This window comes from Bos taurus, chromosome 18 (assembly GCF_002263795.3).
Source record: "Bos taurus isolate L1 Dominette 01449 registration number 42190680 breed Hereford chromosome 18, ARS-UCD2.0, whole genome shotgun sequence".
NCBI lineage: Eukaryota > Metazoa > Chordata > Mammalia > Artiodactyla > Bovidae > Bos > Bos taurus.
The window spans coordinates 36,189,939-36,202,054 of NC_037345.1; the positions used below are offsets into that span (position 1 = coordinate 36,189,939).

General features: G+C 40.5%; 1 protein-coding gene across 2 annotated transcripts in view; it reads left to right on the plus strand.

Moving 5' to 3' along the window:
* TANGO6 (transport and golgi organization 6 homolog) overlaps nucleotides 1-12,116 on the plus strand; it is a 184,446-nt gene that overhangs the window by 68,551 nt on the left and 103,779 nt on the right. For both annotated transcript variants that reach the window (XM_002694832.6, XM_005218871.4), the window contains exon 14: nucleotides 622-679. In XM_002694832.6, the coding sequence (XP_002694878.2) occupies nucleotides 622-679 (58 nt within the window). The remainder of the gene's footprint in view (nucleotides 1-621; nucleotides 680-12,116) is intronic.

The following is a 12,116-nucleotide window of genomic DNA, read 5'->3' on the forward strand; positions in this document are numbered from 1 at the left end:
GGGGAAATTGTAATTGTTCTACAGAAGCAAGACTCAGTTGAACATGAGCAGAAGGCCAGAGGTTTTACAGGCTGCTACTAATATCAGTTGAAGAGCTGAAGTTTGCAAAAGATTTTTTTTTAATAAATTAGAACAGATTCAAGGTTATCCCAGTAATAACATCTCTGTCTTGCCCTTGCATTTCCATATGCTTTCTTGAGTGCAAGAGAAAAGGGTCAAATTATAGCAGATATGCCATTCATTGAATGTAGCCCCAAACCTGGCCTCTTGTGTGTCAGGGCCTGTAGTCTGTCACAGGCCTAAGAACGGGCTATCTACCGTGGGCTGTAGTGGAAAAAATGTGAGAATTGTTCTTCCAGATTTTGGTTTCCATGCCTACTTTTAATGTATACTAGACAACTTCAAGAAGTATTTCTGCCGGATCGCTGCCCTTTTTTAACCATTATAGAAATGGAACTTCAAACATATATACTATTTTCCCTACAAGATTCACAGTCAGACCAGTATCTAGCTACAGCAAAGAGGACTACAAGCATTTATTCTTTTGAGTCTGCTCTAAAGGTGTCTTAAATTTCTCTTGCTGTTTGTGAATCATGTCACTGCTATATTCTGTGGTTTCAGATATTCTTGGAGAACTTGGAGCATGAAGACACCTTTGTATATCTGTCTGCTATTCAGGGTAAGTTAGTCCTGCTTAGGACTTTAAGTCTGTGGACCAAAAATTAAATCATGTGTTTTCACAAAATCTCTAAAGTCATAGAATCATAACCTGCTGGTCATTTTGTCCATTTTCCTGCCTCCTAGCTAGGACTTAATTTCAGTCATGATAGTAATATTTCTGGAGGGTTCCTAAAGGGACCGTGAAGAGTTCAGTATCTCATAATGATGGGGAAGCCTTTATTTATGTTTATTTATCATTCTATAGATTAAATCCCGTTTCCTCAAATTTGAGGAGGTAAAGAATGCCTCACCTGTGAGCTCCCATTACATTGATGTTTTAGGTGCATGGCTACTGTCATTGTGCACCTTTGCGCTCTTGTTAAACTAAAAGAATCTCAGAATATATTTAATTATCAAAACATTTTTTGCAGTCATTTTATTTCTCATTTATGATTCTTTGTTGTGATTCCGTCTTCTGTTAATTTGTGGATTTTAAATCTAGAGAGGGGCTTTACGAAAAAGGGTGTGGAGAGTTAAGCACCTTTCCCCAGAAGGGTAGGAGGCAGACCTGGTAAGAAGGCAGAATTAACTCACAGTCTCTGGGCTCTGTAGTGTGCTGTAGTCCTCAGGAGCTGGGGTCTGGAGATTGATCACCAGGATGCACCAACCCTCCCCCACCCCTCCTGCTTTTCAGCTATGTGAACTTTGGCAAAGTACTTAATCCCTCTGGGCTTCAGTTTCTTACCTGTGAAAAAGGGAGCTAAGTAGGAATGTAAAACAGTACAGTTGCTTGCTTCATTTATTTAACTACGCCAGGTCATAGTTTTGCTATGTGGGACCTAGTTCCCTGACTAGGGATTGAACACAGGCCCCCTGTATTAGATGAGTGGAGTCTTAGCCACTGGACTACCAGGGAAGTCCCTACAGCTGCTTTAGAACATAGTCTGGCAGTTCTTTGAAAAAAATAAATGCAGAGTTGTCACTTGACCCAGCAATTCTGAGTATTCACCCAAGAAAAATGAAAACATATGCTCATGCAAAAACTTGTTCATTAATATTCGTAGTAGTCAAAAGGTAGAACCTAGATGTCTACCATTTGATGAACAGATAGACAAAATGTGGTGTGTATATACAGTGGAATATTATTCAGCCAATGAAAATGAAGTATTGAAACATGTGGGTAAAACCTTGAAAACATAGATGAAAGAAACCATTCCCAGAAAACCACATTTTGTATGGTTCCTTCATATGAAATGTCCAGTATAGGTAAATTTATAGAGACAGAGAGTAGGTTAGCAGTTGTCTAGGGCTGGAGAGAAAGGGGAAAGGTTTGGGAGGTGATGGCCAAAGGGTACAGGATTTCCTTGAGGGGGTGATGAAAGCTCACACAATTCTAAAATTGACTGTAGTGATAGTTGCACAACTCTGTCAGTATGGTAGAAACTTTTGAATTGTATATTTTAAATTGGTGAGTTTTACAATATGTGAATTGTGTCTCAATAAAGCTGTTGCCAAAAAAATAATAGAATTTAGTGAGGAGGAGAGGGATTAAACCGTCAGAGCTTAAGGAGATTAAATATAATGTGGTGAATAGGATCCTGGAGCAAAAAAAGGACATTAGGGAAAAACTTAAAAAATCTGAGTAAGTTATGGACTTTAGTTGATAATGAAATGTCAGTACTAGTTCATTAATTGTGATAATGTACCATGCTAAAGTGAAAGTTAGTGGTAGGGGGCAGCTAGGTATGCATTATCGGAGAAGGCAATGGCACCCCACTCCAGTACTCTTGTCTGGAAAATCCCATGGATGGAGGAGCCTGGAAGGCTGCAATCCATGGGGTTGCTGAGGGTCGGACCGGACTGAGCAAGTTCACTTTCACTTTTCACTTTCATGCCTTGGAGAAGGAAATGGCAACCCACTCCAGTGTTCTTGCCTGGAGAATCCCAGAGACGGGGGAGCCTGGTGGGCTGCCGTCTATGGGGTCGCACAGAGTCGGACATGACTGAAGTGACTTAGCAGCAGCAGCAGCAGGTATGCAGTATACAGGAACTCTGTGTGCATCTTCTCAATAAATCTGTAAATTGAATACTGTTCTGTCAGTAAAAGTTTATTTATGAAGGGGGCTAACATTAAATGAGTTAGTACTTTGAAAGTGCTTAGTGCATATTAAGTGTTCAGTATGTGTTAGCTAATTATATTAATGTTTTCATCATCGTCGTCATATGGCTACTATTTCTTTTCTTTAGATTTAAACTTTTATTTTATACTGGAGTATAGCTTATTAGCAGCTCATTAGCAATGTTGTGATAGTTTCGGGTGGACAGCAGAGGGACTCAGCCATACATATACGTGTATCCATTCTTCCCACAACTCCCCTCCTATCCAGACTGCCACGTAACATTGAGCAGTTTCCTGTAACTGGACCTTGTTGGTTATCCATTTTAATATAGCAGTGCATGTCACTACCATTTCTTTTGTTAGATTGCTAGGTAATAACATGGTGATATGTGTAACTTCTCAGCTAAAGCTTGAGTAGGTGTATTCTATCAGGTAGCTTCTGCTATGTAACAGAATACCTCAACATTCAGTATCGTTTATTTATCGTCACTTGTTTATGATCACTCACACATCTGTAGACCAGTGGGGTTCGGCTGACCTAGGCTGGGCTGGGCAGTCCTGCTGTTCCCTGCGCATCTCTCTGCTGTGCTTCTTACTGATCCTTCCTGGTCCAGGGCCTCCCCAGGTACATTCACATGGTGATGGCTGAAATGCACAAGAGCAAGAATAAACTCAAGAGTCTATTCTTCAGAGGAGACAAAAATAACCACTCATCAAGGAAAAAGGACAGCTAGGAGGGAGCAGAAGAGTGGAGTGTGTTGAGAGAGAAAGTAATTATTGGCAGCTGAGAGGTCACAGAGGCCAGGAACTGAGATAAGCCTGAGGACTTGATGGAGCTCAGGATTCCACATGACAGTGAATGGCACTTATGGGAATCAAATAAATCAAAGAGGCAAGGACCTGAACTGCTGATAATTAGTAAGTCTCAGAAACAAGTCATCCTGTGCTTTTTCCAGGAAACTGTAATACTGTCAAGGAGATGTTTCTCGTTGATTTTTTTTTTTGGACAGAGTTTTCGGGAAGTGGCGGTGTGTCATTCTCATACAGCATCGCTGCTGTGTAAACCTCTTAGCTGTTTAATGCACTGAGCTCATTAGCCTCTAGGGTCTGCTATAAAAATCACAACTGCTGGTTTTGTGTTTGTTTATAGTACTTTTAATTGGTATGCTAATCAGTTAGTAGCTAATTTGGAGATGAAGGAATGTGGGAGGTAGAGGTCTAATTTCTGTTCTCAGTTCCCCACAGCAGACAAGTTTGAATTAATTGATGTTTTTGGTGTTTGTACCATACACTTCAAGGCCAAGGCCTTAGGTGAATTTCCCATTAAGAAACGAAAGAGCTGAATTTTCCCACCTGCATGTCAGTGTCATTTGCCTAGGCCTAACACTCCAGAGCCACGCCATTCTGGACTCCAGTCAGGCAGGCAGACAAGACCAGCCTGCATGTAGATATTCTGTAGTGCAGGGGGGCTGCATTAGAAGGCGGGTGCTTAACCACTGAACCACCAGGATCCCAGAAATTTCTGATATACATATTATCTGTACATCACAACAGCCTGAGGACTAAATTCCCTATGAGTTAAAATTTAGTTTTATGAAAGACCACATCTCTTTTTATTTCTACTGAGAAAGTGATGGTTGATTTAATTCTCATAGCAGCTGCTCCCAGACACTCAGTAGCAGCTTCTTCAGGCAGAGAATTCTATACAAGTTGCTAAGTTCCAGTTACAATCCAGAGTTTATAAATAGACACTTAATCTTAGACGTGTCCTTTAAGTGTCTCTCCTTTTCAGACTTCCTTGTATATTCTTTTTCTCATTGTTTTATCATCATTATAGTACAAGTTAATACATTCTTATTGTTTTAAAAAACATTTAAATGGCAAGAAGGTGTATAAGATAGAAAGTAAAAGTCTTCCTCTCTTCAAAAATAGGAGATGAAATATGTCCTTAAGAGTCCCATAATGTATATTTGATGTTTTGAGCATTTTTCACATTTCAGTCTTGAAATACACGTTCCAGTAATGAATGTGATACACACGTGATATTCTTCAAATAAGATATTATGGCCCAGTTATCTATCTTAGTATGGATCTACTCATGGGTCCTCGTGGTCACTTTTAATTATTTAAAGAACAGTTTGAAGGCAACACCAGCAATAGATGCATTTCACAGCTCCAAGTGATCCCCATCCGTGTCAAAAGAATCTTTGGGCGAAACTTCTTGGCTCATTGAAAAAAAGAAAGAAACTGTAGGCTCTGAGCCAAGCATGAGAGGTGAAAGTATGCCAGTATCGTGCAGAGAATCTAGTCATCTCAACATAACGTGCCTGAACAAATTGCACTGACTCTTCCACCCTTTTCCTTTCACAGAAGAGTTTTCATTTCTGGCAGAAGAGCCAAGAGGAGGGAAAGGCAAAAAGCCTGGAAGGCAGGAAAGTAGATACAAAGTGAAATTGTTTTTATAGAGTTTCAAACTGAGCAGGATTACATGTCTTAACTTGTCAGAGACTGAACTCCCTATCTTATTCTCAGATTTCTACTTCAAATAAAGTAAGTTGGCGAACCATTCAGATCAGATCAGATCAGTCGCTCAGTCGTGTCCGACTCTTTGCGACCCCACGAATCGCAGCACGCCAGGCCTCCCTGTCCATCACCAACTCCCGGAGTTCACTCAGACTCACGTCCATCGAGTCAGTGATGCCATCCAGCCATCTCATCCTCTGTTGTCCCCTTCTCCTCCTGCCCCCAATCCCTCCCAGCATCAGAGTCTTTTCCAATGAGTCAACTCTTCGCATGAGGTGGCCAAAGTACTGGAGTTTCAGCCTCAGCATCATTCCTTCCAAAGAAATCCCAGGGCTGATCTCCTTCAGAATGGACTGGTTGGATCTCCTTGCAGTCCAAGGGACTCTCAAGAGTCTTCTCCAACACCACAGTTCAAAAGCATCAATTCTTTGGCGCTCAGCAGCTGAAAATAATTCTACCCCTTGAAGGACCACCTAATTGAGTAGGGCATTGAAATGTGGAATGTGACCCTGGGAAGTTTATCATCTCGGCTTATTTCCTTGAAATGGGAAGACTCCTTTGGTGTTCTGTAGCACCTAATTAACAAATGGGCATTTAGAGAACATCTCTCATATATGCTAGCTCAGTAAATTCTTGAAGTTCTGGGAAATAGGCATTATCCCCATTTTTTAAACTTCTTGAGATTTAGTTTACACACCTGAAATTCACCTGTCTTACAATGTGCAATTCAGTGGTTTCTAGTATTTGTACAGTCAAACCACTAATTTCAGAACTTTTCATCATTTCAAAAAGAAACCCTATATCCATTATCAATTGGTTCCCATTCTTCACTCCCCCTCTTCCCTGGGAACCACTAATCTCCTTTTTGTCTCTATGGATTTGCCTATTCTGGATGTTTCATAATACAAAATCATACAATGTGTGGACTTTTGTGTCTGGTTCAATTAGCGTAACATTTGTGAGGTTCATCCCTGTTGTGGCATGTATCAGGGTCTCATTCTTTTTTTATGGCTGAATAATATTACATTGTACTACTAATTAACCACATTTGTTTATCCATTCCTCAGTTGATGGTCATTTGCATTGTTTTCACTTTTAAGCTATTATGGGTAACACTGTAATGAATATTCATGTACAGGTTTTTGTGTGGACATACGTTTTCATTGCTTCTGGGTATACACGTTGGAGCAGAATTACTGGGTCCTATAGTAATTCTATGTTTAACCCTTTGAGGAGCTGCCAAACTGTTTTCCAGAGTGGCCACACCAATTTACTTTCCCAGGGACAACGTACAGAGGAGGCAGTAGCACCCCACTCCAGTACTCTTGCCTGGAAAATCCCATGGACGGAGGAGCCTGGTAGGCTACAGTCCATGGGGTCGTGAAGAGTCGGACACGACTGAGCGACTTCACTTTCACTTTTCACTTTCCTGCATTGGAGGAGGAAGTGGCAACCCACTGCAGTATTCTTGCCTGGAGAATCCCAGGGACGGGGGAGCCTGGTGGGCTGCCGTCTATGGGGTTGCACAGAGTCGGACACGACTGAAGCGACTTAGCAGCAGCAGCAGCAGGGACAATGTATGAGGGCTCCAGTTTCTATGCGTCCTGACCAATACTTTATTGTCTATCCTTTTATATAGCCGTATTAGAGTGTAAAGTTGGTATCTCATTGTGATTTTGATTTGCATTTCTCCAGTGACTAGTGATGCTGAGCATCTTTTCACGAGCTTATTGTGCATTTCTAATCTTCTTTGGAAAAATACCTAGTGTCATTTGAAGCACTAAACTTCTTACTGTTGATGAAGTCTGACTTACCAGTTTCCTGTCTTATTACTTGCACTTTTGGTGTCATTTCTAAGAAATCATTGCTTAATCCAAGATAACTGAGATTTACTTCTGTGTTTTCTTCCAGTGGTTTTATTGTTTTGGCTCTTAAATGTTTAAGTCTATGATCCATTTTGAGTTAATTTTTGGGTATGATGAGAGATATCCTCTTTTTATAGCTAAAGATCCTGAGACTTACACAGGTTAAGTCCCCTTTCGAAGATTACATAGCAAGTAATAATTTGAACCTTGTTGACCTTCAAATCTTGTCGCTGCTTCCCCAATACACTTGGTTACTCTAGAACTTTCCAAATAATGGTAGAATTTGCTCCTATTGTTGTACTTTTAAAGATGGAAAACAGATTTGATTATGATTATCAGTATTTATTAAAATTGAATAATGCTTAATCATCTAGAAAGCCTTTTGATTCTTTGGACAGTCTTGAAATACAATAAAAGCAGATATTAAATTTCTTTTATAAATGAAGAATTGACTTGCCTACAGTCATAAAAGTTGGGAGAATAATGGAACAGCAGACCCATGTCTTAGGGATTCCCAGTCCACTGTACCTGATTTTACTGCAGTGCAGATGAAGTATGTCTTCTCCAAATCAGAGATTATATTTTATAGCCCCCAATACTTGCATTTTACATGAGCTCATTTTTGAAATACTTGTCCAGTGATTTCCTCTATCAGTTGAAAATTGATTCACTCATATTTACATCAGAATATTTAGCAATTTGGGCTTCTCAGGTGGCACTAGTGGTAAAGAACCCACCTACCAGTGTAGGAGACATAAGATATGCGGCGTCCATCCCTGGGTCAGGGAGATCCCTTGGAGGAGGGCATGGCAACCTACTTTAGTATTCTTGCCTGGAGCATTCCATGGCCAGAAGAGCCTAGAGGTTACAGTCCAAAGGGTCACAAAGAGTCGAACACGACTGAAGTGACTTAGCGTGCATGCACACATTTAGCAATTTAGTACTTTTACCTACAAGTAAAAGATAATTGGCTACTTCAGGTTTAGTTATTTTCACCTTCTAAGATTTCCCAGGATAACTGCTATATAAGAGATGGAAATAAGCATTATGGAGGTCACCACTTATTATTATGTGCCTGTCATAGTAACTCTACGAGTTAGAAATTTTTATCCCTGTTTTACAGATGAGGGAACTGAGGCTCAAAGTGGTTAAGCAGCTGGCCCAAAGTGACACAGATACCAAATGTTAATACCATGATTTGAATCTTAAGTCTCTCCAATTCTGAAGACTGCTCTTGCCACAGTGAAAAATAATTAATTCTAAAATAGTTGTTTGTTTCCAAGGCACAAGGGCTGAGTTCTCAGATGGTCAAAGGTATGGGAGAACTAGGCCTGTGTATGAGACATGGTTTCACTACAAATGAACTCTTCCTATAGCTTAATAATATGCTGATCTCATGTTTGCTTGATTTTGTATGTATGTATGTGGTTTTACTCGTTTAGCAGTGAGTACTGTATTTTTTTTTTTAAGATTTATTTATTTATTTTTGGCTGGGCTGGGTCTTCACTGCTGCACAGGGACTTTCTCTAGTAGTGGCGAGCAGGGACTGCTCTCTAGTAGCCAAGCGTGGGTTCTCCTTGCTGTGGCTTCCCTTGTGGAGCATGGATTCTAGAGCATGGGCGGGGGCGGGGGCTTCAGTGGTTGTGGGGCCTGGGCTCAGTAGTTGTAATGCATGGGGTTAGTTGCTCTGTGGCATGTGGGATCTTCTAAGAGCAGGGATCGAAACTATGTCCCCTGCATTGGCAGGCGGATTGTCAACTGCTGGACCACCGGGGAAGCCCAGTACTGTGTTATTTTTTAAGCAATCTCTATGTGTATCTCTAACTCATCTTCCATTAGTGGCGTATATATGTTACCTCACACTGCCAGTCCTTATTCCCACTGTTCAGCACTGGAGACACCAGTCTCATTTTAGGAGTGTCAGGAGAGAGCCTTCAGAACAATCCTGGGATATATATATATAGTTTACTGAGATTGTGGATTAGAAAAACAAGTATAGGACTTGTTTTTCTGTATAGGACTTTTGATATTTGTTACATTTCTGATGCCAATAAATTGCATTTTAAAATTACTTACTTTAAAATAATACAGCTTATGAAAGCAATGCCCATACACTGCTGGTGAAAACATAAAATAGTGCAGCTCCTCTGAAGAACAGTCTGGCAGTTCTCAAAAGGTTAAACATAGTTACCATATGATCCACCAATTCCACTCCTAGATATACACCCAAGAGAAATGAAAACACATGTCCACACAAAAGCTTACATATGAATCCTCAGAGCAGCATTGTTTGTAATAGCCAAAAAAGTAGTGTCGACTGAAAAAAATGCACAGCCTACAAGTTAAGAATTATGTTTTATTTGGCAGACTTTCTGAGGACTTCAAGCCTAGGATACAACATCTTAGATAACTCTGAAAAGATAAGGGAGGAACCAGGATATATAGGAGTTTTTGCCACAAAGACCAGGTATTCAGAACATGAAAAGATTACTGTTAATTAAAGAAACCAGATATGTCCAGTTAAGGAATTTAGTGCTTTTCTGTATATGGAAAGATGTAAGAGTCTGGGCTCACTGAAGTGATTCCTTTGTTATGCACCTCAGCTGTCTGTTGCCTCATCCTGTGCCTTCTCATCCTGAGTCTCCTCAGGGGGCACTGTCAGGGTGGCTGCAGTCAGGGGGTGGCTGACTGCTAGATGATGGGCGTCCTATTTCATCCTGAGTTCCCCCAGAGCTCACCATCAGAGAGACTGTAATGTGATGGCTTAACGGCTGTAACATCTTTTATTTACCGGTAGGGCAGGCAATATTTTTCATTCACAGTAGAAACAACCTAAACTTCTATCACCTGATGAATGGATAAATTAAAGGTGGTATATTTAAATAGTGGAATATTATTTAGCAGCAAAAAAGAAGGAAGTACTGATTCATACTATAAAGTGACTGAACCTTCAAAACATGATAAATGAAAGGAGCCACACATGAAAACCACATTTTGTATGAAATGTCCAGAGTAGGCAAATCCATAGAGATAGAAGGCAGTTTCGTGGTTGCCTGAGAATGGGAAGAGGGAAACAGGGAGTGACTGATAATGAATAAGAGATTTCTCTGGGGAGATGATGAAATGTTTTGGGCTTATAGTGGTGATCATTGGACAACCTTGTAATATACTAAAGATCACTGAGGTACATACTTTTATTTTTTGTTCTCAGTTTAATAGCATTATATATACTTTAAAAAATAAAGTTAGAAAAATCCAAAACAGGTTTTCATGGAGTTCTTAGGACTGTTAATAGGGATGAGCAGGATTTAGAATGTAGAGGTGGAGTGAGGGGACTGAGGCTGAAAGAAAAGCAAAGGTAAGAAGGTGGTCAAGAGCAGGGCAAGTATAAAGGCAGGTAGTACTGTAAGCAGTTCAGATTGTTAGTGGAACAAACTGGGAAGGATGGGGAGAAGTGGGACTAGGCTAGAATCCATAAGCTGTCAGAATGCCAAGACAAGGCAGCTGAACTTTCTTTGTGGGCTCTAGGAGGGCTTTAAAGGCTTTTTGTTGTTGCCAGTCCACCAGTAATGTCTTGGTGATGGACTGCCTGGATTTGAAAGTATCATGCTTGTTGCTGGTTGTTATTTTATCTCCTTGTTTCTATTGGACTGTCCAAAAAGTTCGTTCAGGTTAAGATGTTGGGCCAACCCAGTATATATTCACTCATGATTTATTGAGCACCAACCAAATATCAGATGTAACTTGCATTAATTGATTTACTCCTCATAAAAACTCTATAAGAGTCAATATCTTTATCTACTGATTTTTCAGACAAAGAAACCAAAGCTCAAAGATTGTTGCCAATAAAAGGCTAACCAGTGAGTGATGAAGTCTAGCATCAACTCCAAAGTCAAGGCCATAGACCTCTCTGTCCTTCCCTCCTCTCTCTCCATTCCTTTTTCTCACCATCTCCAGTCACCATGGCCTCTGCTCTTTCAGGCAGTAGAATTAAGCCATGGAACCAGTGGATCTTGACATTTTCTGCTAAGCAATTACATATGTCTTAATTTCTTGGTTTCCATGGCTCGTTTCAAATCCTTTACCTCCTATTCATGTAAACTAGCTGTCACTAAGGCAGAATTTATTACCTATAAGGCACTTATGAGACATCTAGGGATAAATACTCAGTTGCTTCAATGTCTACAAGCTATTAAGAAGGTTGTAAATACCTTCCCTGCAGAACAGCTATTTAAATTTTGCCCTGGAGCCGTCCTTTCTTTAGTCAAGTTGATATTTGAAGACAAATTAAGGATAAAAGAACAAGAGAGCTCACAACTAAAATAGCAAGTTATTCTTAAGACTTATCTTTAAGTACAGTATTCCTTTAATCTCTAAGGAATTAATCTTTTTTTACATTAAAATTTTTTAATTGGAGTATAATTACTTTACAGTGTTGTATGAGTTTCTGCTGTACAACAGTGTGAATCAGCCATAAGTATACACATATCCACTCTCTCTTGACCCTCCCTCCCATCCCCCCATCCCACCCTTCTAGGCCATCACAGAGCACCAGGTTCAGCTCCCTGCACTATACTGCAGTTTCCCGCTAGCCACCTGTTTTACACGTGAAGTGAAAGTTACTCAGTTGTGTCCTACTCTTTGCGACCCCGTGGACTATACAGTCCATGGAATTTTCCAGGCCAGAGTACTGGAGTGAGTAGCCTTTCCCTTCTCCAAAGGATCTTCCCAACCCAGGGATCAAACCCAGGTCTCCCCCATTGTGGGTGGATTCTCTACCAGCTGAGCCACAAGGGAAGCCCAAGAATACTGGGAATACGGATCGAACTGGGAATCGAACTGGGGTCTTCTGCATTGCAGGTGGATGCTATACCAACTGAACTATCAGGGAAGCCCTTGTTTTATACGTGGTAGTGTATATATGTCAGTGCTACCCTGAATTCATCCCA